The 26873-nt window shown below is 38.9% G+C and overlaps 3 protein-coding genes across 7 annotated transcripts in view; all 3 read right to left on the bottom strand.

The window, feature by feature from the left end:
- The window catches only part of LOC109039837 (uncharacterized), a 45518-nt gene that overhangs the window by 5843 nt on the left and 12802 nt on the right, over positions 1-26873 (bottom strand). For 2 of the 5 annotated variants that reach the window (XM_019055509.2, XM_019055506.2), the window contains exons 2-4: positions 26170-26244; positions 9627-9701; positions 524-719 (exon numbers count right to left, since the gene is read on the bottom strand). The gene's annotated coding sequence lies outside the window, so the exon portion shown is untranslated. The remainder of the gene's footprint in view (positions 1-523; positions 720-9626; positions 9702-26169; positions 26245-26873) is intronic. The other 3 variants (XM_072300911.1, XM_019055507.2, XM_072300912.1) reach the window with 3 other exon arrangements.
- On the bottom strand, positions 3581-8420 carry LOC109039834 (heat shock protein 70 B2-like). The gene has a single exon (XM_019055501.2). It carries the CDS (start codon positions 7931-7933, stop codon positions 6086-6088), a length of 1848 nt encoding a protein of 615 aa, XP_018911046.2. The 5' UTR covers positions 7934-8420; the 3' UTR covers positions 3581-6085.
- On the bottom strand, positions 18677-23067 carry LOC109039836 (heat shock protein 70 B2-like). Its single transcript, XM_019055503.2, has one exon. It carries the CDS (start codon positions 22819-22821, stop codon positions 20974-20976), a length of 1848 nt encoding a protein of 615 aa, XP_018911048.2. The 5' UTR covers positions 22822-23067; the 3' UTR covers positions 18677-20973.

Genomic DNA, 26873 nt, shown 5'->3' with positions numbered 1-26873 from the left:
TCTTTTAATACCTTGATGAACAAATTTGGCGACTCAGCTTTGATAAAGATTTCTTTCAACTCTTTCGGTAACTAGCTGAAAGATACAGCCCTTCAAAATTAAACTAAAGATTGAATCAGATAAATTAGCAGTTGTTTACTTCTATCACGTGGAGTGGACTTTATCAAAATTCTCTCAAAGGTTATTAGTTTTCAGTTTCAGCATACAATGGCAGCATATTGTCGCTGTTCCTTTAAGTCGATCCTTGATCGCCACTGGATGGTGGCAACGCAGTCATTTGCAAGTGGAAAGTAAACAACTGTGAACTTATCTTACACTAGCTCCAAAAATTTAAGGTGACTAAATGAAGGTCCGAGGGAAATAACACAATTCAAAAAACTTAATAAAAATGTTTTAAAAGTTTTTTTTTTATTTATTTATTTCGATTTCATTTCTTTTTTACTATTAATTCATTTCCCACAAGATTTTATGGTGAAATCTCTTTTAAACCTACTCAGCAATGGATATGGACTGAAATTTTTACCTCAAAACCCACTTAGTAGTCTCAGCTTCTGCAGCAACTTCAGGTTACTATATCCCTCGATGTCAGTTTAAAAAGCAGGGAATTTCTTCGGAGCGTGTTCACTGTGTCATTGGTGTCTTCTCATACATCTACAACTATTGTTACAGGCAGCACATACTACAAATTTTAGTTCGTCTCCTCGAATTTCACTTCAACCCTGGAACAAAAAAAAAAAGCAGCCTTAGATTTTTGGGCAGGAGAGATAGTGAGACAAATTCAAATGCAGTACAAACCGTTCGACTTCAGTTCCTTGTTATTGGTTGATTTCTTTGATAGAGTTTAATATAAAATATGATCAAAACTTTGCTACAGAGACATGCCACAAAAAGCAGCAGGATTGGTGGTAAAATTAGACTGTAAACTGACAGGTAGGTACAAAAATTGAAATGGTCTAAAAAAAAATGCGCTGTCCACGATTTTAATACAATTTAACACCAAGTGAAGCTTCAAATTGAAAATTTTACCTATTGAGGTTTGTATATCTCAAGTAAAACTAACCATCTCTCCGAGTCCGTAACTTCAGGCAAGTAACATTTGTCTACTACTTTCTCTTTTCCACAGCAATAGAGATTTTCGAGGGCAGAATAGTTCAAAAAGTGTAGGTAATTCTGCATTGTGTACATAATTGCAACGTAGAAAGTAGCATCTTGAAGTTCTTGAAAACCGCTCAAAAAAAGAATAATGGAAAGCTTTTAAGCTCTGTCATGGATTTTCATGGTAGGAAAATGGATCACTTATCAGGTTTGAAAACCAAAAATCACAATGAACTTCCTCTTTGGATTTCGCATAGAATGTGCGCATTTGTGTGTAGAATTGCAGTGCACACAGATGATCTCTTGTAGTGTCCTCTGTTAATATCTAATTAACAGAGGCTCAGACAAGACGATGGACAGACATTTCTAGTAATTGCATAGATTCTGGTAATGAGACTTGCGCAGCTCACCAAGAAAAAGTCAACTCTGGCAATAAAAACCTCAACCCCCCCCCCCCCCCCCATTGGTTAAAAAAATTATTTTGTTTGTCTGTCTTATGCGATTTTGTGTGCAACACAACCGTCCTATTGAATTTTTGTGAGGCACTATATTTGTCCCTCTTCATTGCTTCTATCTCTACTTGTATTTTTCAGTTCTACAAATATGAACCTCAAGTCTTATTTCAAACTTATGTTTTCGTCCAACGATAAGGAGGTCGATTGATGCGGTACAGGTGGTTTGAAATAGTGTCTAGTTTGTACGACGATGAGATTTTTAGAATCAATGAATAAATAAATAAAGGAAAAAAAAATAAAAAAAGGTCCTCACTTTGGGTTTAGATCTGTAACCGCGAGGATCTCTGTAAGCCTCTGGAAATTTTTTCAGATGTCTTTCACACCTAAAGGGCAAAGAAATCCCGTTTCGAAAATGCAAAAAATGGAACCCTGAACCCGTTGGAAAGGATAATTTTGGCAGGCCCTGATGACGTAGCCAGGCGGGGAAACAGCATTTGCCGATACCTAAGTTAAACTCAGCTTCGGGCATCGCATTTCCTGACTTACGTCACGTGGACTAATGCATTTGGATAGGCCAGATTTTGGTCAGCTTTCTCTCTATTTTCTCCCCTTGCAAAGCCCTGGTCTTGGCTCGACCACCTCATTATCAGTGTGGCCTCTGTAAAGTGGGGAGCACATTGCTGGTGTCACTAAAATTAGAATTTAAAAAAAATTACATCGTAAAATTTATTTATGGAGCCTGATTTTTATTATTAGTCTTGGCGATTACTTTGGTAATTATAAGTTCCGTTAAAAATTTCGAGATATATTACCAGAAATCGAGAAATACATTATTAACTAGATTACTTTTTCCAAAAAGGAACCACAAGCCTTCCAATGTTGCCAAGATTGTGCAAAATATTGTTTACCTTGCAAATATAAACTGATCATCTAAACCAGTTTTATCTTTACTCAAGAAAAAAATATTAATTCAATACAAAAATTACCATTGTAGATTTAATTTTTTGCAAGGTTCCAGCAATTTTATTGCAAGAAATGTAAGTTGCACAGTTCTAGTAACATTGGAATACTCTTGGTTCTTTATTGCAAAATGCAATCCAACTTTCGTTGTACGAGGACGTGACAGTCTCACCGAAACGAAGAGAAATTTGCTACAACGTCTGCAATTTGGCCTAGCTTCTAGTGGCGACAACAAAGCTTGGAGTTTCTAACTGTTGTCAAGTTACGACAAAATTTCAAGGGTTCTTTTTCAAGCTTTTCGTTTCCTGGGCTTCGCAAAATGGAGTTGATAGTTTTTTGTAGCAACTTCTGATGCAAAAAGGTCTCATTTATTCCCTCTCTCTAATTAAGTGTAGAAGCAACATTCAACTGTAGTGACCTCAAAACAACATTCACTACCTACTGATGAGCTTAAATGTTTAATTTCCTTTAAAGCAAATGATTAAACCAACACACCCTCAGGATGCAAAAAGTGTATGATTTTTGAGTGCATTCATGAAGACAGAGAAAACTATTAAAACCTGAACCATAATTTTACAATTGAGTTGCTGCATCTAGGAGGGGCACTTTTTCTTTGCGGTGTTGCAGAATCTCTGCTGCTTATTTAAATTTAAAGAAAGACGAATGTGTGATTTTTCTGGAATTAATCGATCAGAACATTGTGAAATTAAGAGGAATATGCAGTAAAAGTTTCGACGAAATAAAGGTATTTGCTCCTCTTATGATGGATGAAATGTTGGTGGAGATTCTGAGACCGCAGCCAAGAAGTGCCCTTCCTCCCCCAGCGCTTCGATTGTAAACATTGTTTTGAACATTTTCTCAAAATTTCGGGTCTTTATTTTGTAATGTGTGATTGAAAAAATTAGGAGGTTTAATCTCGGCCAAAAATTCGCGAGCGAAAATTAATCTGCATCCCTGGCTGTCTCTTTTTCATTTTCCGAAAGCATGTTGTCAGTTCAGATAACTTAGCTCTATGAATTTGCTTAATACCAATAAAACAATATGTACATTTTCAGATAAAAAAAGGCAAATTAAGAAGTAGGTACAAAATTTATTAATTACTTAAAGAACAAGAACAGTGATAAGAGTGACAGAACAATTTGATCTGCTTCAAAAATAAACTGTAATTAATTCCAATATGAAATGAAAAACGTTTAAGAACCTAACTAACAAACTTAGGAACTAAACATTTCTATCGACGAAAACGGAGAGGTATTTACAAAAAAATATGCTGACCAATTCTTAGTTGATGAAAAACGCAATGAAAGGAAATTAAGAACGATTAGAAAGAGAGATTTAGAGGATCCGGAACCAGAAGCTCAATATTTAGTTCATCTGGAATCAAAGTGCGGGCTTTCCCAGAGAGATTATTGGAAAAAACCAAGGTTTGATATTTGCTTGGAGAACACACCCTTACATCACATCCATTCACTCTTTTGATATTTGAGCAAAAACGATGGACATTTTCTTCTAATAAATATTCTGTACTAAAAATTTCTCAGAGACTTTCATTTTCTGTTATTAGGTTTTTGCATCATACTTTAAGAGAACCCTTACTTACACCTAGGAAACACTTCTCTTCAAATGATCTGTCTCATTATGGTCCATTTCCTGCCCCTGAAGGCTCAAATTAGAAATTACCTTGTACCCTGTCTAAATCAGCACTTAAAATAGTTCAATCCATGTCTTCTTCATCCAAAATTGGATGCGTGGAAACATTTAACTCTTCTTTGTTCAGCTCACAATCAGTTGGACAGTGGTATCATGGTTTCTCACAAAAATGACCGTTTTCTTATGTTTGATTAAATACATGTCTAAGTATCCGAATATTGTAACAGAGAATTTATTTTTTACTCTTAGCTGATGATATACACAACAGGTACATATTTAAAGAAGTTGCTTCAGGAATACACCTTTCAAAAGTGAAACATGAAAACCAAAACAGTGCTAAGAAACTGTTCTTTTTCGCAAAAACTATAGAACCACCTGCTAGTCGAGCTATGAAGGGTAAAACCTGGTCTATAATACATCCAATTTGGGATGAATATCTTTCAGATTGCACACTAGGGTGCTAAGGAAGACATTTATTAGGAAGTGCGATGAATTTTCAAATTCCACTCTGATTAAGGCAGATAATGACCCTTAAATGGATCAAGAAGACTTTGAAGAATGCTGAGCGAGGTACCACTGGCTGTGATTTGGGTTGCTGCAGTTTAGTTTTTTTAATTCAATATTGCCCAGCCACCAGGAAATAATTGGCCGACTAATTTTTTTCTAAATTTGTAACATGTATTTTCAGTGTTGAATACGTATTTTAATTTAACTCATCATACAGAAGGAGAACATATGCCCTTAAAAGCGGGTCTATTGGTGAGAAATTTGTTTTGAACACCTTTCGACATTTTCAGCTTATTGCTCAGCAGTGATACACATTTTTCATTTGCAATATCGGCTGAGTCCGAAGTTTAGTGTGGACAAACATAGCTCTCATTTTAAGAAAACGTGATCAGCAAGTTTTCCCTAGTGAGCAAAAATACACATTGACCAGATTGGTCTGAGTGATGCAGTTCAGACAACATCATACAGAGCCCAAATCAGAGCTAACAGCTTCTTGCCCAGCATCAAACGCACGATTCACAAAGAGCTTCAAGGTGATTAGTCCTGAGTTCTTGGTATGATTCAACCAGCATGCAATAAATTGCATTGATGAGTCAGAAGTCTGGGCAGATTACGCCTTCGTATTCAAAAACAGGACGTAAACCCTTGCACATGAGTCTGAAGAATCATTCTCGAGGAAAAAAATTGCAAAACTCGGAGAAAATGAAAGCAGGATTTGGCTACAAAAAAACTTCGCATTTGATTCACTGATCGACCAATGTATCAAATCCAACTTTTTAACTATCCAAATCTTGATTTCATTTCTTTCAATTTAGGAATTTTTTTTTTCTGAAAATGATTCTTTAGATTCGCGCGTAAGAGTTGACGTCCTTTTTCCCCTATTAAGTCAAAAGCTACCACGAGTTTTGACCTGATCGATCCGATACATTGCATGCCTTTTCCACTACGACAAGAATCTAAGAAGTATCACCTTGAAATGCCCTTTTCACAGATTGGTCTGATCTACGTACATAGACTATGCAATGATGTCAGGGGTCAGTAGAATACATTAGAACTAAAGTTAATTTTACATTTACCATAGCAACGAAAATTCTTAAGTATACCTATGTGAAAATAATTCTTAAAACATATAAAAATAACTTTTCAGAGGGAAAACATGAGTCCATTCATGATCAGACAATGAATCCATTACTTGAGAGACAATGGAAACATGGGTTATTATGTTACAATCCAGGCTGATCGCAAATTTTGACATTGATAGAGCAGTGAAAATTATCATCTCCGTTCTGGTAACTGTCCAACATCATTAGGCTCTCTCTGAGCAAGATTTAAATATAAATTCAATTATCATGAAGACAAAATAACTCAAAGTTCAAGTTTTGATACAGCAGAATGAGAAAGCACACCACGGGACTCACTTAATCAAGTAGCGCATCTTCATTGTGAATTTTTTTCATGATTGGCTGGCACTTCTCCTGGATATCTTGCAACTTCTGTTTATATTCTCCTAGACCAGCTTTAGGATTTTTCTTCAGCCAATCCCAGATTTTATCGCTTTCGTCTTTCAGGCAACTCTTGTCAGCCTGGGAGAGCTCGGATTCTGCTGCTTCTAATTCCTGCATCATTTTGTAAGTATAATCTTCTAGTTGATTTCTAGCTCTAGATCGAGCTAAATGCTTGTCATCTTCTTCTTTATAACGTTTAGCTTCTTTGATCATTCGTCTGATGTCTTCTTTGGATAAGTGACCCTTTTCATTGGTGATCGTAATGTTTTCAGATTTGTCAGTGCCCCTTTCTTCAACTGAAACTGAAAGGATTCCCTCTTCATTCAAGTCAAACGAGACGTCTACCTTAGTCACACCTTTGGGTGCTCTTTTGATACCTCGCAGTGAAACCTTACCCAGCAAATGATTCTCAGAGGCTACCGCACGCTCCCCTTCATAGATACAGAAGGTTACTACTTCCTGGTTGTCTACTGTGGTAACAAATCCTGTTGTTATTTTGCATGGAATCCTGGTATTTCTCTTAATGATAACACTGAATACGTCGTTTACGGTATCAACTCCAAGGGAAAGAGGAGTAACATCATGCAACACTACATCCTTAATTTTTAAGTCATCATTTCCACTCAGTGATGCAGCTAGCACAGCAGCACCATGAGCGACAGCTTCATCTGGGTGAATAGAATGTTTCAGGGATTTACCATCAAAGAAATTCTGGAGCAATGATTGGACCTTCGGAATTCTCGAGGAACCTCCAACGAGGACTACATCATCAATGGCATCTTTTTCTAGTTTAGCATCCGTTACGGCCTTCTCAACGATAGTTAATGTTTTTCGGAACAAGTCACCACAGAGGTCTTCGAACTTAGCCCTGGTGAGGAATGAGTGAAAATCAATACCATCAAATAAACTGTCAATGAAAATGTTGGCTGTTGAAGCCACTGATAGAGTGCATTTGGCCCGTTCCGCAGCGGACCTCAATCTACATAGTGCTCTGGAGTTAGATGTGAGATCTATCTTGTGCTTCAGCTTGAATTCTTTGGCCAAATGATTCACCAGAAGGCTGTCAAAATCTTCGCCGCCCAAATGGGTGTCACCAGCAGTCGATTTTACTTCAAATAAAGAACCTTCATCGATGGTTAGAATAGAAACATCAAAAGTGCCACCTCCCAAATCGAAAACCAAGATGTTCCGTTTACCTTTCAAGTTTTGATCAAGACCGTAAGCAATGGCAGCCGCGGTGGGCTCATTAATGATTCGCAATACATTCAATCCTGCAATAGTTCCTGCATCTTTAGTGGCTTGTCGTTGAGAATCATTGAAGTACGCTGGAACAGTAATAACAGCATCAGTGATTTCACAATCAAGATAAACTTCAGCCGTTTCTTTCAGTTTTGACAGGACCATGGAACTAATTTCTTCCGGCGCAAATACCCTCTCCCTTCCATTGTACTCGACACGCAATTTAGCATTCCCAGCATCGTTGATTACAGTAAAGGGCCAATGCTTCATGTCAGCCTGTACTAAAGGGTCATCAAATTTGCGGCCTATAAGGCGTTTCGCATCATATATGGTGTTCTTTGCGTTACTAGGAGCTAGCGTTTTGGCAGCATCTCCGATTAAACGTTCATCTGAGAAAGCAACATAGCTGGGTGTTATTCGATTACCTTGGTCATTGGCAATGATTTCAATTTTACCGTGCTGCCACACACCCACACAAGAGTGGGTGGTTCCCAAATCAATTCCAATGGCTGGTTTCTCCATGATATGAATGCTGCGCAAGTCCGTGCGTGCTGTAAGCCCCTTATCATCAGAGCACAGGAGTTAGGTCAGTTAGGTAAGCTAGGGCGGCTAAGTAATTCACTACCACAAAAGAGTGCGGTAAAATATAGTCAAATGAAAACGAAACTAATGTGATATATCACTATCAAACGGATTCTCATGTCAAAAGGATAGATTTTCCCCCGCACTTTTGCACTTAGAACCTCCACGCACGTGCAGAAACAGAACATATAATGGTGGAATGGTACAACTCCAACAACTAGTGTAGGTCTCTCTCACTGCTGGTGTAAGTCTCTTAGTCACGCTCACGCCTCACGCTCAAAAACGCTGTTTCCCAAATAATCGCTGAAGTGCTGAACTAGCACATCTTTATGCAAGATCTTGACCATGGAGTAATAAATAACTACGTCTTGACTGGCAACTGGCAAGTGCCGCAAATCACTCAAATCAGCAAATGGCAACTCGCTGACCGCTGAGCTTAGAGCATTCCTGGACATCCGAGAAACCGTGTGAGAGTGTGTTAGTAATAACTGCGGCAATGTTGTCGGATTGTACGATAAAATGCAGATATTTTAGATTGGTTTAGATATGGGAAATAGGCCGATTTTTCAGCACTATGCATGGCTGGTAACAATTTCTGCGGAGGGAAACATCCCTATATTGGCATACATAGATAATTTTTCCCTTCAATTAAAATGTGAACCTGTCGCACTAATTTGTTTCATTCGGTCAAACTTGCCTAGAAATTCGATGTAAAATATCAGGTTTTTCCACACAATCTGGCAACCTAGAGCCGGATGACTCCCGCGATGATAAGATAAGGATGAAGTAGCCCTCACTTTACTGCTCTGCCGTGATAGCGAAGAGAGCCAGTAAAAGTCTTTTCGAAATCGAGTTTTCTTCAAAATTCGTTTGATCTCTTTCAGATGAAATCGCTGAAATAGCTATAACAGCAAAACTCATCTGAATTGTATAAAAACGAGACGTACCTGCGTTCCCGTGTGTGGCACCCCATTTGGGGCTAATTTGGGGGACCTTCCCATTTTCCAACGCGACCGGTCGCGGGGGTCGAGAGTTTTTGCACCCGTCCAAAGGGGGAGTGAAGGGGGAGGGGAGGAAAGGGAGGAGGGAAGGGAGGGGAGGAGGGAAGAGGTTGAACATTTTCACAACTGCGACTGACAACATTCCGACGGTGTAAGTCGGCAATCACATAACTCGTTTGCGGTGTCTGAAAATCTCCGCCTCTACATTATTTTTTTAAAGGAGAACAAATTGACATCATTCCTTGAAGCTTTTGCAGAATTTTCTTCGCACCGCGAAGAAATATCAAGGCAGTTTTAAAGAGTTGCCGTTGAGTAGTTTCCCGTTTAAAAAATGAAGTATGACAGGAAGTCTGCAACGTCGCAAATCGAGTTGTGTGATTGCCGACTTACACCGTCGATTCATTCTTACTGCCGCAAAAAAATGTGACACTTTTATGACCATAACGACATATTCCACATTTAGCTCCGAAGAATTGACAAGTCAGTATGGTGAATTGGTGAGTCAAAAGCTCAGACTGACTTACTCCAAAATCGTTTAATGCCTGTCAGACGCGAGATAAATAAGTGAAACAAAAGAAATGAAGAGAAAAGAGGAATACGTATAGTTAGTATGAAAATTTTGACAAACTTACCAAAACGCTGTACCTTTCATCGTGTCACGAATAACTTTTTCGGAATGACGACTGATCAGCTGCTACTCCCCCACACTGGAAGAAAAAACAAGGGAACCATTTACTTAAAATTAAAATCTATGTTGAATCAAAACCTAAAACCGAAGAAAAAACTAGAGAGGGGAAAGATACAAAGATGGAAGGAAAAGCTGGAAGACCCTGTATCTTGCTTGGCACTATGTTGCAAAATCTCTGGTACCTTATTTTTAAAAAGAAAAGTGAAACATGTTTTACTGATAACTTTTGCATTTTCCCTTCTTTCTTAAGAACGGAAAAAAGGGGGGCAGTGTCTAAAATTCCATGCATTGTAACAATAGTTCCGTAGAGACAGAAAGGAGGAATATCGATAGGGCCGTTGTTGGACCCACCCTGGTTGGATTTCCTCAACTCAACGATTTTATGCTCATCGAGGGTCTATTTATTACAGAATGCATCATGATTGGGTGCGCAACAAAAGAGTGCGTCAGATGATGGGAGTCCAAAATGACATCGTATTCGACGTCATGACCTAATACGAGGGTCATCCAAAAAGTAAGGTTCCCTACCTTGTACCTTTCGAACGAAAAGAGATAAATCAAATCCGTAAAAGTAAACATATCAGGCATACTCTAAGCTTTAAAACAAGCTCGAGTTTTTGAAAATCGGTCGGGAAATTCGCGAGGAAACTCAATTTTACTGAGACGACCTCCTGTCGCTGCGTGCCACCTCCGAGGTCAGGATGCGCGGAGAGTCGCTTACTTTTCAGACTCGGCTCATCGCCTCTAAACATCAAATCAAAAAGGAATTCAAAAGATTTCATTAAGTAGGCCTTACAATTTTTTTTTAGATAGTCCCCGCATCTTTTTTGACATTTCTGGTATCATTAAGTACAGCAGCTTTTTCATGCCTTCCGCGTAAACGGTCTCGTCTTGGCTCCGAAACCAGTCATTGCCAGCGCTCTGCACTTCCAAATCAGTTGCTTTTCGTGGTAAACTTTTTCCCCCATCCTCTGTACTCTCTTTATTTAGCCTCAGGTGACTTTCGTCTATTCCTGAGATGAAAAACTCCCACTGTGGAAAGCGATTTCCAACCGATTTAGAGGTGCAGAGCGCTGGCAATGACTGGTTTTGGAGCCAAAACGAGACCTTTTACGCGGAGGGCATGAAAAAGCTGCTGTAATGATACCAGAAATTTCAAAACAGATGCGGAGACTATCTCAAAAAGTAAGGCAAGACCTACTTAATGAAATCTTTTGAATTCATTCATGGTTTGATGTTTAGAGGCGATGAGCCGAGTCTGAAGTAAACGACTCTCCGCGCATCCTGACCTCGGAGGTGGGCACGCAGCGACAGGAGGTCGTCTCAGTAAAATTGAGTTTCCTCGCGAATTTCTCGACCGATTTTCAAAAACTTGAGCTTGTTTTAAAGCTTAGAGTATGCCTGATATGTTTACTTTTACGGATTTGATTTATCTCTTTTCGTTCGAAAGATAAAAGGTAGGGAACCTTACTTTTTGGATGACCCTCGTAGCTTGTCTGGTATGGTCATGAAAACAGAATGACGGAAGAAAGGCTGCCGAAGAAGATGCTTGATAGGGTTCCTCCTGGAAGGAAACGAAGGGGATGCCCAGTGAAAGGGTGGCGACAAAGGGTTTTAGAGGTAATGATGGAGTGCCAACTCCCTACGAGGCTTTGGGAGGAAAGGGACTTTGGCGGCTAAATGTCGCAGAGCGCCAAAGAGCGCTATGAAGGCGGCTTTAGGCCGTGTTTATACAGCATTAAACTCTTGATCGCGACGCGATTGCGACTAGACTGTGACTCGGCACAACACATGGAGTTGAATGAGAATGTTTATACATGTCGCGACTCGGACGCGATTGAGATTTGACGATCAAATCTCAGTCGCGTCGCGGTCTGTGACGAGACTCTGTGCTCTAGACTCCGACTTGACTCTTGATCAGTCTTGTCTTGATTGGTGCAGTGAACGGACGATAAAACTATTTCATCTTTTTTAAAAAAGGTGGTTTATTAATAAAATAAAAAAGGTTTGAGAGGTTGGCTAATATTATGACTTCTGAAGAGGAAGCCCAGAAGCTTATGGAACTGGTGGAAGCTCGGCCATGCCTCTGGAACCCACGGAATGCATTTTATGCTAACAAAAAACTTAAATACTGACTTTTTTTAATATTTTCTGTATTGAAAGGGTGTTCACTATAACGACGAAAACGACGATGCTTATTCACCGCCCATAGCAAAAGCACGTCTTCTTCGTCGGATGAAGACATGATGCACTGCCACCACGACCCAACAGTATTGGTGATAAATTAAAATTGAGTCGCGAGGGAGTTTAACCCTGTATAAACACACGCATCAAATCCCCGTCAAGTCGCAGTCTCGGATCAAATGAGCGCAATCGCGTCGCGATCAAGAGTCAAATGCTGTATAAACACGGCCTTAATGTATGTATCATGATTTGGTCATTTCCAGTTTACTGTCGGGTCTAATACTGACCTAAGCATGGGCTTGAAGTGCCTTTTGGCCAGAAATGCGGATTTTACAGCATTCGATCGCAAACCCGCATTCTTCACCAAAATCGCGGCTTTGAGAACCATGTTTAGGTGTATAAAGGCCTGGAAAGGAACAGAAAATTACCAAATCATTATACATTCCGTCAAACATAGGCCTCCAATGAGCAAAAAATCCTTGGGAGTTTTTATTAAAAGTCATGAGTTTTTTAAGAACCCCGGTAGGTATCTAGGTCAACAAACCCGACCAATAGAAATTAGTAGTTTCGAAAGAGAGACGAATGAAACTAATAGAAAGATGGTGATCCTCGGCAAAAATATCCATGAGTCGTGATTATTCAGAACTTGCTTCAAAGGTTCAAACGTCGGTAAATCGTATCAAAAAAGTTCGACAGCATTTCTCGGACTCGATCGAAATCTTCTTTAATTCTTTACTTTCGGTGGAAAACTGGGAACGAAGGGGCTACTACGAAATCCGGAAATTCGTCGACCAAACAGAAAGCGGGACTTTTTGGTGATAATGCTATCCCTACATGGGCACTCAGTTACTCGGGCGCTACAGCTGACAACTTCCGAGCATCTCTGAAGACGTGAGGAAAGCGGGAGCGCCTTCAATTTGTGAACATGCAACACACACATCCGTGGAACACGAATAGTTGCATGAGGCGCCTCAACCAACTCACTGTCAGTGTAGACTTATTGTTAGTCTCAGTAAAGTGGGAGTACCTTCAACTTTTGAATATGCAACACGCACATTCATGTCACTGAAATTAAAATTTAAGAAATAATACATGGTAAAATTAATTTAGGTACATAACCTGTTCTTTATTACTTGTCTTAGTTTTGACTGTGATAATTTAAAGTTTCGTTAAAAAACCATTGAAAATTCGCCAGAAATCTCCAATACTTTGTTCACTGGTACACGAAGTCTTACAGTCGCACCGGTACAACGAGCTATGTACTACAACGCAACGTTGCAATTTGGCCTGGCTCCTAGTTCCGTCCAAGCCCGACGACTATCCGACGACAACGCTCAAAATTTCTAACCGTTGCCAAGTCTTTTTTCTTCTTTTTTGAACCTCCCGTTTCCTTCGCAAAAAGGAGCTGTCGGTTTTTTGTCGCAACCTCTAATGCGAGAAGGTGTCGTATGTTCTCACTCCCTACTAAGGTAAATGCAGCATCAATTCACGTATATGGATGTACCTATGCAGTCATCAACACTCATGAGTTGAGAAGTAGTGCTTACTGGAATTGTGATGTTGCAATACCATTTGAATACCATCCACAAACATTTTCATAGATTCATTGACATGAGAACGTCAAAATGAATTCCTACAGCAGGTTTCAAAAAATTCTTAACTTGATCTGCTTTTCTCACCCATATTATTCTACTTTTTTGTTCTTTATGTACCTAAAAAGTTTAAGCTGAGGTTTAAGATTGTTATACAGTAGCAGTGCGGGATAATACCCATTCCTGCTAGTCCTAGCCAAAATGAAAGAGTTCAAACGCCTTCAAAATTCACTTTTGCCGTGAGTTTAGTATTAGTACTGTGGGAACAACGGCATTTCTCTGATATAAGAAAAAAAGCCACAATTTGAAAATGAAAGCAGTCATAAAGACTGAAAATGGAAAAGCACATTCGACTGACTCCGGAAAAAAAATATTTCGCCTTGCAACATCTTCCTGCTTACTTAGTAAGAATTCCATTTTATTTTCCCCAATGTGAGACTACATGCTTTATGGAGGTCCAGTTGTGGCATGTGAGCAGTTTGAATTTATTCTACAGTATAAGTATTGCATAAGACACGCATATTCGTCTAAAATACTGTGCGTGCCTCATGCATGAAAGGATTTAATTCAGTGCTCTCTTCATTTTTAGGTTTGTAGGTGAATTGCTCATACTAACAGAAATTCCCCTGGTAAAAATTGGCAGTAGAATCTGTGTTCCAAAATACCATAGACCTAAAGCCGGCTGTAAGATTTCCAATAGCTTCTGTAGCTGGCTGTACAATTTCTTTTAGCCTTTCACAGCCGATGGCGATTAAGCAACAGCCAGACTATACATTTTATGCTAAACGTTACGAAAAACGGATACTAGGACTTGGTTAGTTTTTGGACTACCGCTCTCTTTTTGTGCCGTAGTATCTTGATTTATTTTGCGAGGAAAGCTCCGTGCTTTTGAAGGATGCCTGTCATTCTTAATATGTTTGAGCGCCTTCAATTTCTTATGATACTGTGCAATACATCTGGTGTGAAATAGTTGCTTCAGACGCCGCGCCGTGGCACGCTGCGGCGCGGCGGGCGGGCAGAGAGCGCAAAATGCGCATTGGCGCCTTCAAACCTAACAGGGATACTTCACGCATTGCGCAATGCGTGAAGTATCCCTGTTAGGTTTGTAGGCGCCAGTGCGTCGCCGCTCCGCTTTGTGTTAGGCTCTAATATTTAGTCTCGCGGAGTCAGCGTTTTTCAACTCATGATTTTGAAATGTTCGCACACTCTGTATGGATTATTCTTATTTTTAATTGATGAATAAAAAAATGTTTTAAAGGAAAATATAATGTGTGTTTTGTAAATATTAAGGTGGTTCCGTATCAAACTTAATAATTTCCAAAGCACACGAATTTCTACACAATTTCTTACTACCCTTTTATAGCCAATGGCGATAAAGTGTAAAACCCTGCGATAGGAACTATAGCCCGACTGTATACTTTTTTATAGCTTCGTATAGCCCGGCTATATGATTTTCAATAGCCTTCTTTAGTCGGCTTTAAGAACTCCTATGGTATTTTGAAACGCAGCTCCTACCGCCGATTTTTACCAGGGTCTATATCCAAGTCCAAGCCTTTGCCTTGGGGTATACATAGCATAAAGCTTTTGAAGCTTCATCTCAAATTATTCTTCATGAATATTCCTGTATATCTGATGGCGGAACATTTGAAATGCTCAAATTAAAGATTTCGGTGATTCCAGATTTAATTACAACGATTCCCAAAGCATTAAAAATTGAAAATAAATTAGACGGCCAATGAGCGGGAACACGTACTTCCGCTCGCAACGACGTCGCAAACTTTTTGTCATACTACTCAACGTTACTTCTAGAAAGGAAACTGTCCTGATTTTTTCTCTCGGTTCGCCAAAGTTTCTTTATTTTCAAGCTATGAATATGGCTCCTTCTTTCTCGAAAAAATAAAATGGGATTGAAAATTTCGAAACATCGCAATGGAGATACAAGGCTTTGCACTTTGCTCATCGAAATGGAAGAAAATAATGCAAGTATCAACTTGACAGGAAACAAAGGGTTTCTCTGAAGCAAAAAGGCTCTCAACTTTCTGTGCACTAAAAGGTGATAGGGAGATCAATTTTGTATATTTCAATAGGTATATATCGATGACCAAAGTGCAAAACCACGGAACACCATAGCAATGTTTCAAAATTTCCGCCATTTTATTTATTTGAGAGAGGGGAAAAAAATTAACTACATAGTTACCTAGTTTGAAATGTATGCAGAATATTCTACTGACAGAGAAGAAAACCAAGAAGGTTATCAAGAAATTACGTTGGCTAGTATTCCAAAGGAGAAAACCGAGTATGAGAGGATGTCTGCAACGTCTCGACGAAGATACGTCACGGAAAAAATAAAATTGCTAAAAAAAAGTGACTGCAATATTCCAACGTAGATTTCACAACACAAAAATGCTACTTTAATTACCACAAGGGTGGTTAAAGTAGCATTTTTGTGTTGTAAAATCTACGTTGAAATAATGTAGTCACTTTTTTTTAGCGATTTAATTGCTGAATCAGCAATTTTATTACTTCCGTGTCGTTTCGCACTTCGGCCATCAATACACACTCGGTTTTTCAGGCTTTAGCAGTGCCTCTTCTGAGGAAACGAAGAGAAAAAGATGGATCATAATAAGGTCGCACTGTAAAATTCCTAGGAATTTGTGCACGTAACTCAATGATTTAAAATATCTCTGATTTAGTGTAGTAGAACCATTCAACTAGTGACCTTATAACAACATTCACTACCAACTGATGAACTTCCATGCTTAATTTCCTTCATGGGAAATGACCAAACCAATACTGCCGTGCTGAGGAAAAACGCCGTAGGAACATTCGAGAGTTGCCAAATTTACTTGAATAAAACGTTGATTATTTTTGTGGAAAGTTATGAATATTTTTCCTTGAAATTTTCAGGCACTCTGCGTGAAATCTTCAACAACATTATCTGAAAAATTGGATGAAAAATATTCAAAGTTTACCAGGAGATTCATGTTTCAGAATTGGAAATTTGGCAACGCCTGAAGGTTTATACGGCGTTTTTCCTTAGCACAGCAGAACACATACCCAGGATGCAAGAAGTATATGATTTTTAGTGCATTCATGAGGACAGAGAGAACTTTTAAAACCTGAACCATAATTTTAAAATTGAAGTGCTGGATCCAGAAAGACCACTTCTCTTTTGCGGTGTAGCAGACAGAATCTCTGATACTAATTTAAATTTAATAGAAAAAAATGAACGTGTGATTTTTCTGGAATTTATCCATTACGGCATGCATTGTGAAATTATAGAGCATATGCACTAAGTTTCGACGAAATACGTGCATTTGCTTCTCTTAGGATGGATAAAATGTTAGCGGAGATTCTGAGACCGCAGCCAAGAAGTGCCCATCCTCCTCCCGGCGCTTCGATTGTAAACATTGTTTTGAGCATTTTCTTAAAATTTCGGGTCTTTGCTTTGTATTGAATGAAAAAAAAATTGGGAGACTTTCTTTTAGCCAAAAATTCGCGAGGAAAAAATAATCTGCATTCCTGCCTTGACTCTTGTTCATTCTCAGTTTAGATAACTTAACTCTATGACTTTGCTTAGGTGCCAGTAAAGCAATAAGTATATTTTCTGATTAAAACAGGCAAATTAAGAAATATAAAATTTATTAATTACTTAAGTAAAGTACACAAACAGTAATAAATTGAACAAAGCAATATGAGCTGATTCAAAAATAAACCAAAACTAATTTCAATATGAAAAGTGCGGGCTTTCCCTGAAAGATTATTGAAAAAACCCAGATGAAATATTTGAGAGGGAAACACACCCTATATGACACGACATCCATTCACTTTCTTAATATTTGAGGAAAAACAATGGGCATTTTCTTCTGGTAAATATTCTGTACTTAAAAATTCTTAGAGACTTGGATTTTTAGCTGTTATGTTGTAGAACCTTACTCTGAGGTAACCCTTAATTAAACCTGGGAAAATACTTGACACTCTATGAAGGACCTGTCTAGTTAAGGACCGTTTACTGCCTTCGGAAGGTCAAAGAGCCGTATGCAAAAACAACATTTTTCGCCCCCCCCCCCCACTAAAACTTATTCAAACTTCGTCTATCAGTTACTAATACTGGAGCGCTTCTTTCCCCAAATTTTCAGACCCCCAAACAATTTGGGGGGGGGGGGGCGCTAGGGGGGTGGAAGTCAAAACCTGTGAACCTCGATATCTTTCTGACGAAACAAGATATTGAGGCCCGGTTTGGACGAAAAATCGTCTAAAATTGCATACTTTAAGATTCTAAAGTTCAAAATCCCAAAATTAAATTTTTAACTTAACTTATGTGCTTTTTTTCAGTTTTTGAGGAAAAACAATTTATTTTAAACACACTAAACTGAAAAAGCACAATTTTGTATTTGAACCAAAACCAGTTTTTTCAATTGCTCGTCTTTTTCCGCATCCAAAGAGTGGTCGTATAAGCTGGGGAACCGAACGGTTCCGGAGATATGATCGAAAAACGAAAAATTCACGTTTTTAAAATTACAGCTCCGTAGCGCTATTTTAGAGGCCCACTGAGCGCCGACTGGCCGCTCAGTAGTCCTGTACGGAGCTGTAATTTTAAAAACGTGAATTTTTTGGAAGTATCTGTAATTCCTGAACTCAGCCACCCTCAAGAGTCCCTAATAATGCATTTTGCTCAGTTTGAACATTCAATCTGATTTAATAACAGTCAAATCCGACTTTTTTGCGCGCGAAAATCGGTCGGCGCGCGTTGAGCGGAAACTTCAATCGATCATAACTCCGGAACCGTTCGGTTCCCCAGCTTATACGACCACTCTTTGGATGCGGAAAAAGACGAGCAATTTAAAAAAACTGATTTCGGTTCATATACTAAATTGTGCTTTTTCAGTTTTAGTGTGTTTAAAATAAATTGTTTTTCCTCAAAAACTGAAAAAAAAGCACATAAGTTAAATTAAAAATTTAATTTTGGGATTTTGAACTTTAGAATCTTAAAGTATGCAATTTTAGACGATTTTTCGTCCAAACCGGGCCTCAATATCTTGTTTCGTTCGAAAGATATCGAGGTTCACAGGTTTTGACTCCCACCCCCCCTAGCGCCACCCCCCCCAAAAAATTTTTTGGGGGTCTGAAAATTTGGGGAAAGAAGCCCTCCAGTATTAGTAACTGATAGACGAAGTTTGAATAAGTTTTAGTGGGGGGGGGGGGGCGGAAAATGTCGTTTTTGCATAACGGCTCTTTGAAAATACCTTGTACCCTTGTAGACTGTCTGAGTTAGCACTTAAAGAAGTCCATTTCCGTAACTTCTCCATCCAAAATTGGACGTGGAAAATTATTACACTTCCCTTCTACGGTCTCGTGGTTTTTCGAAAAAGTGACAGTTTTCTTGTGTTCCATGAAATACTTGAATATCTACGTATCAGTACATCGTGAAAGTACTTCCATAGTTTATTCATAGATTGCTTGCTGATGGCATACAAAAAAAACATACTTAGAGAAGTTTCTTGAAGGATCCTCTCTTCAAACAAGAAACAAAGAAATCAGAAAAATTCGAAGAAACATCTTCTTGGCGAGAAAATAAATAAAACATAAAAATATACCATGAAACCATCAGTTGGCTGAGCTAAATAAAAGCGTAAAACTTTGCCATAATGCTGCGATTTAAAATATCATTTTCCTCACTGGGCACTTCAGTGTTGAAGAAGACGGTTTTGTAGGGGATACGAGAAAATTTCAAGTATGACTCAAGAGAGGGCAGAAAATCGATGACATAAATTGTTTCCTTTTCTTTTCTTTTTTTACCTTATTAGATTACAATGAGCAGCCTCTTTCCAATAATTGACGCTGATCTTATAATTTAATTTAAAAACAACAACAAAATAGAAAAACCAATTTGTATGAACTACAGCTGTTGGGTATAGCCCTTCAACTCTTAAGGTCAGAGATGACACTTCGTTAAACATTTTATAAAAATAATACTGAAGAAGATTCATAGATAAAGGGACAATTATCTGATGAGCTACTAATATAGTCCGTGCAAAAAAATAGACCTATTTGAAAAAGTGTGTACTTTTGAGCATACCTCAAGAACAGTCAAGTCTAATGCTATGCAAGGAACCACTGGTTGTGATTTGGGTTGCTGCAGTTTTGTTTTTATGTCAATACTGCCCGGCCAGCAGGAAAAAATTATTGGACCATTTTTTTCAAAATTTGTAACATGTGTTTTCGGTGTTAAATACATATTTTAATTTAACTCACAATACAGAAAAAGAACATATGCCCTTAAAGCCGAGTCTATGGGTGAGAAATTTGTTTAAAACACCTTTCAACATTTCCAGCTTATTCCTCAGCAGTGATACAAATTTTTCATTTGCATTATCGGCTGAGTCTGAAGTTTTGAAGGCAAGAATATTTCACACATTTTAAAACAATTGATTCGCTAGTCTTTCCTTAGTAGTACTTAAGAAAAACAATATCTTGACAATAAATAGGTCTGGGTAATGCACAGTTCAGACAACACAATTAAGAGCCGAGAACAGAGTTAACAGCTCCTTGCCTAGCATCAATGCACGATTCACAAGAAGCTTTAAGGTGATTCGTCTTGAGTTCTAGGCATCACCGGACTGGCATGTGCTGCATTGCACCATTGAGTAAAAAATCTCGACAAATTTTGACTTTTTAGTCAGAAAAAGGATGATGACCCTTGCACATAAATCGAAAGAGTCATTCTCAAAAATGAAAACAAAATGCAAATTTCGGGATGGTGAAAGCAGAATTTGGCTACAGAAAAAAAGTTGCATTCGATTCAGTAATCAACCTCAGTATTGAATGCATCATTTCTTTGGTAGCCAAATCGTGCTTTCATTTCTCTAGATTCTACAATTTTTTTTGTTTTAGAGAAAGATTCTTTCAATATATGAACAGGGGTTACCATCATTCTTCTGCTATTACTTCAGTGAAAAGCTAGCACTAGTTTTTACTTACTTAATTGATGCGATATATTGCATGACAATTGACAGATCTACCATGACAAGAACCTGAGACAAATCACCTTGAAATTCCTTTTTCATAGATTGGTCTAATCTACTTTGCATGGAATATGAAATGAGATCAGGAGTAAATATCAAGAGACTATATTAGAACTAAAGGTTAGAATTAGAAGACCCTTCACATAACATTAAACATTCATGAGTTCAGCAGAGAGATACAGCTTACACATTTAAAAATAACTCAGTGGCAAAAATTATAACCCATTATATGATCCAAAATTGAATGCAATACTTGAAAAACAAAAGAAACATGGGTTGACAAGTCAAAATCACTGGGGGAAAATAAATTATTGACAATTTTGACATCGAGAAAGCGTTGAAAATTGTCATTTCAGTTCTGGTAACCGTCCAAAATCATCAAGCTCTCTTTGTGCAAGATTTAACTATTAATTCAATTATCATGAAGACAAAATAACTCAAAGTTCAAGTTCTAATAAGGCAGAATGAGAAAGCACACTACTGGACTCTCTTAATCAAGTAGCGCATCATCTTTGTTAATTTTCTTCATGATCGACTGGCACTTCCCCTGGATATCTTGCAACTTCTGTTTATATTCTCCTAGACCAGCTTTAGGATTTTTCTTCAGCCAATCCCAGGTTTTATCGCTTTCTTCTTTCAGGCGACTCTTGTCAGTCTTTGAGAGCTTGGATTCTGCTGCTTTTAATTCCTGCGTCACTTTGTAGGTATAATCTCCTAGTTGATTCCTAGCTCTGGATCGAGCTAAATGCTTGTCGTCTTCTTCTTTGAAACGTTTAGCTTCTTGGATCATTCGCCTGATGTCTTTATCAGTTAAGCGACCCTTTTCATTCGTGATCGTAATGTTTTCAGATTTGTCAGTGCCCTTTTCTTCAGCTGTAACTAACAGGATTCCCTCTGCATTCAAGTCAAACGTGACATCAACTGAAGGTACAAATTTGGGGGCTAATTTGATACCTTCTAGATTAAACTCACCAAGCAAATGATTCTCAGAGGCTACTGCACGCTCACCTTCATAGATTGTGAAACGTAAACCTTTCGCGTTGTCTTTTGGGGTGGTATAGTTTTGTGTTTTTTTACATGGAATCCTGGTATTTCTCTTAATGACAACGCTGAATACGTCGTTTGTCATTTGAACGCCAAGGGAAAGAGGAGTAACATCGCGCAACACTATATCCTTAATTTTTAAGTCATCATTTCCACTCAGTGATGCAGCTTGCACGGCAGCACCGTAAGCAACAGCTTCATCTGGGTGAATGGACTGATTCAAGGTTTTACCACCAAAGAAATCCTGGAGCAATGATTGGATCTTCGGAATTCTGGTGGAACCTCCAACAAGAACTACATCATCAATTGCTTCTCTTTGTAGTTCAGCATCTGTTAAAGCTTTCTCAACTGTAGTCAATGTTCTTTGGAACAAATCAGCACAGAGGTCTTCAAACTTAGGTCTGATTACTAGTGTGTAAAAATCAATACCATCAAATAAACTATCAATCATGATGTTCGCAGATAGTGCCGACGATAAGGTGCATTTAGCTCGCTCTGCAGCAACTCTCAATCTGCTTAGTGCTCGGGGGTTAGATGTGAGATCTTTCTTGTATTTCAGCTGGAATTCTTCGATCAAATCATTCACCAAAAGGCTGTCAAAGTCTTCACCACCCAAATGAGTGTCACCAGCAGTCGATTTCACTTCGAATAAGGAACCTTCATCAACGGTCAGGACAGACACATCAAAAGTACCGCCACCCAAGTCAAAAACCAGGATGTTCCGCTTACTTTTCAAGTTTTGATCAAGACCATAAGCAATGGCAGCTGCAGTGGGCTCATTAATGATTCGCAAGACATTCAACCCTGCAATAGTGCCTGCATCTTTTGTGGCCTGTCTTTGAGAGTCATTGAAATATGCTGGAACAGTAATTACAGCATCAGTGACTTCTCTGTTTAGGTAGACTTCAGCTGTTTCTTTTAATTTTGACAGGACCATGGAACTAATTTCTTCAGGCGCAAATACCCGCTCCACTCCTTCGTACTCAACGCGCACTTTAGGATTCCCAGCATCGTTGATAACAGTAAAGGGCCAGTGCTTCATATCAGCCTGCACTAGAGGATCATCAAATTTGCGACCTATGAGACGTTTCACATCAAATATGGTGTTCTTCGGGTTGATGGGAGCTTGCATTTTGGCAGTATCTCCAATTAAACGTTCATCTGAAAAAGCAACGTAGCTGGGTGTTATTCGATTACCTTGTTCATTGCTTATTATTTCCATTTTACCATTTTGCCAGACACCGATACAGGAATGGGTGGTTCCCAAATCAATTCCGATGGCTCGTTTTTCCATGATAATGATGTCGTATTTTTCAGTCTGTAGGTATGTGCTGATAGCTCTTCAAGTAAAGTAATTCACTGACTCACTGACCACGATCAAAAAAAGGCAAAATAGTACAAATAATTGTGATTATCCACCAAGCGTGGTAATTGAAAGGATAAATGTAAATACGCACAGTACGCACTTTCGAACGCTCACGTGTGGAGTCTGGAGTGTGCGGAGCATAGACGAAACAACTAGACTCTAGACAGGATAAAAACCTAATCCTGATCTGTGATAAAAACAAAACACGGCGGACAAACTGACAAAGATAGTATTGACGGCGGATCAGTTGAGTCTTGAGTGAACCAGTGGACGAAATGAAAGAAAACCGGCAACAAAGCGGATGACACACCGCGCGTGGCGCGCGATTTGAATTACCGTGTTCTTAGATGGAGGAGCACGACTTTCGCAAAACGGAATTTTTGGATTAACACACAACAAACGAAGCTTTCTAATGAGTCAAAGATTTGCGAACTAGGTGCTAGTATCTACTAGTCACATTATTTTCGTCAAGGACATTACATTTTGGCTCTTTAAGATGTCATAAAGGGTTAATCATTTGGAGTGAAAAATGTTTTAAAAAAATCCTCAAACCTATGCTAGAATTGCTAGATGAGGAAGAGGGTCCGCACCTTCCCCTAAAAGCAGGGCCGGATTTACCAATAGGCTACATAGGCTGCAGCCTAAGGCGCAACATTCTGAGGGGCGCAAAATCTTTGAGAATTTATTTATTTATTTTTTTTTTTAATTTAACAAGTCTTTTGTTACTTTTTATTTTCCAAAACCAACTTGCAAACGTAAACGTACCTCAAAACTGTTTAAAATCGTGTTTTTTTTAAAGGTGAATTTGAACATTTTCCTAACACCTAACATCCTCCTTCTGATCTGGAGAGGAGGGGCGTCTGGGGACCCCCCCCCCCCCCCCCCCCACGAGAGCGCCTACTTTTAAGGGCGCCACCCTAGGTTTAGCCTAGAGCGCTAAAAGTGTAAATCCGGCCCTGCCTAAAAGTTTCAGAAAATAAAGTAAATCTCAGAAAGAGCTACACTGAGAAATAGAGCGCTGCAGACATTCCACAGTAGGACAAGCACTTTGAGAAACTATCTTAAAATACAACTTTTTCATCAAATAGTGATCCTAATAAAATTTCAAATGCATTACTTAATGGGTTTAATAAGACACGGAGTTGGTGTAATTGGTGTCCAGAAAAATATTCTTAAGACAATTTTAAAAGATATTTCTGTTTTTTTTTTCGTCATGTACGTACATTAAATCATCTGTTTGGTTAAAAAACATTTCTGCAACAAAAGTGTTTTTTTGAAACAAATTCTAAAAATCTATCTCGGTTTTTAACCTCACTAGAGGGTTACACCTCCTGTCCGCTACGTAGCCCCCTCTAGGCGGAATCGCTCCGTTTCTTGCCAAAACTCCAGAGACGACCCAGGGATTGAGTAAAATGCGTTCGCTATCTCGACGTTCGTTTGCTCCCCGTGTAGATTAACCATGAGAGAAGATGATACTTCGTTTTTCCAACCCTGAACCATTGGCCGAGGGCGAGCAATCAAGGGTGGCCTGTCCTGTTCTTCGTATAACTTCATTTTCGCAGATCTCGCTAAAGCAGAGATGCGCCCTTACGTCGGAGGGGCGACGGATAGTGAAACCGAGACCGAAAATCACTGGAATATCTCAGTATTTGTTTTTTCTTCTTTTTTTCTTTCAATACATGTACATGTTAGCTTATAAGTATAAAGTAAAGGACTAAAAAAAAAAAAAAAAAATCCCTTCATATAAATTTTTAGCAAACAGTTTAAAACAAATGTAATCGTTCATTTAAAAAAAAAAAATTGTCGAGCGAGTATTGACATGCTATGTGTTGTCGCAGCTACTCTTCAAGGGACCGTCCGTAAATTACATGACGTTCAAGGATAGAGGGGTCATCGAGGAGAGCGTTACGGGATTTTGTTTTTAAATGTTAATGGACAGGGACTGGGACTTGCGCCACAACCGGGCAGGGATGCAGAGAGTTCTTAGCCTTCTCATTCTAAAACCACTTCCACATTAGAAATTTCAAGAATATGACTTCTTTGTGCCTCTGTACGAATAAATTGCCGCGGTTACGATTCCGATTTACAAAAAACACGTGATTAGGTATTGCCGAGGTTTCACGAAAAAGTTGAAAAAATCACCGTTGTTCTACAAAAAATGGGCACAGTTTCGCAAGAAAAGAAAAGGGGAAAAAATGTGATTTGCCGGCTTCCTCATTCATACAAACCCCGTTTTCGGGGCCTTACCATTTCCCCACGCGACCGATCGCGACCCGCCCGGTCGCATGGTCGAGAGGCTTTTTCACCCAAGCAAGGGGTGACGGAAGAGAGGGGAGGAGGGAAGGAGGGGAGGAGGTCGAAAAATGTCACGACTGCGACTGACGACTCAAATTCAAAAACCTTCATCGTCACTTTTACCCTCGACTTTCATTCTTACTGTCGCAAAAAAATTCAACATTTTTGACCATTTACGACATATCCTCATTTAGCTCCGAAGAATTGGACGTATTTCTATCAAACAGACCTATGTGGCGATGAGAAATGTGGGGTGTGCTCTATAAATCTGCATAAGAAGCAATGTAAAAGTGGGCGTGGTTCCTTTTGAAGAATTGGCAAAGCGGGATATTGCATTCTATCAAACAGACCTATGTGCAACTGAGTGCGGAACTCATGAGCCGCGGGCAGGGCAATAGAGCCTTGTGGACAGGGCTCATGAGTTAAAGAGCTCCAACGACGACGTCGACGTCTCACCCCCGCTTTTTCATTGCCGCTGACGTCACTGGCGCTTTATTATTCTCATTCACTCTTACGGCCAGAGACTAACGAGCACACCCCATATTTCTCACTTCCACATAGGTCTGTTTGGTAGAACTACGTCCAATTGACAGTCCGTATGATGGTGAGTCATGAACATAGGCTGAGTTATTCCCAAATCGTTCAGTGCCTGTCAGATGCGACATTAAAAATAAACGAAACAACCGAAATGAAGAGAAAAGAGGCGCATGCTTGGATTGCATTTTGCAAATAGGAACCAGGAGCATTACAATATTCCTAAGATTGTGCAGCTCCTTTTGTCTTGAAAGGAACACCCGAGATTCTCTAAACATTTTCTATTTTACTCGCTGAACACTGTAAAAGGACAATGGTTACCATGCAAATTGCATATTATTTCAGGATATAAATCGTTGTATTGCAATGATCGAAGTTTTGCAGTGCACAACCTTTTAACAAAATGCAATCCACTTATAGTTAGAATGAAAATTTTGAAGAACTTACCAAAACGTTGTACCCTTCATTGTGTCAGGAATAAATTTTTCGGAAAGACGTCTGATCAACTGCTACTCCCCCACACTGGAAAAAAAAACGAGGGAAACATTTACTTAAAATTAAAATCTACGTTGAATCAAAACCTATAGGCGCAAAGAAGAAACTTGAGAGGGAACAGCAAGAAAACCCTGTATCTTGCTTGGCACTGTTGCAAAATCCCTGGTACCTTATTTTAAAAAAGAAAAGTGAAACATGTTTTACTGATAAATTTTGCATTTTCCCATCTTTCTTAAAAATAGAAAAAAGGGGGGCAGTGTCTAAAATTCCATGCATTGTAACAGTAGTTCCGTAGAGACAGAAAGGAGAAATATCGATATGGCCGTTGTTGGGCCCACCCTGGTTGGATTTCCTCAACTCGACGATTTTTTGCTCATCCCCAAGTAGCATTGTCAGCTACTTTCTAGGTGGCGCTCATCCAGAAAATGTCTACTTTCTAAAGAGAATAATTTTCTTGTAAGAAAATAGGTATAAAGTAGATATAGAAAATAGACACCAGAAAATAGAAAGAAAATACATTTTTCCTTGCATTTTCTTAAAAGAAAACATTAAGAAATTGGCTAGAAAATAATTCTACTTTCAATAAATTTTCTATCTTTTTTCCAAATGGGAAGTTGACAGAAAGTAGACCTATGAAATAGGTCTACTTTCTTTGG

The sequence above is a fragment of the Bemisia tabaci genome, chromosome 5 (genome assembly GCF_918797505.1).
Source record: "Bemisia tabaci chromosome 5, PGI_BMITA_v3".
In the NCBI taxonomy this organism is placed as follows: Eukaryota; Metazoa; Arthropoda; class Insecta; order Hemiptera; family Aleyrodidae; genus Bemisia; species Bemisia tabaci.
This window is presented reverse-complemented; position numbering and strand designations above follow the sequence as displayed.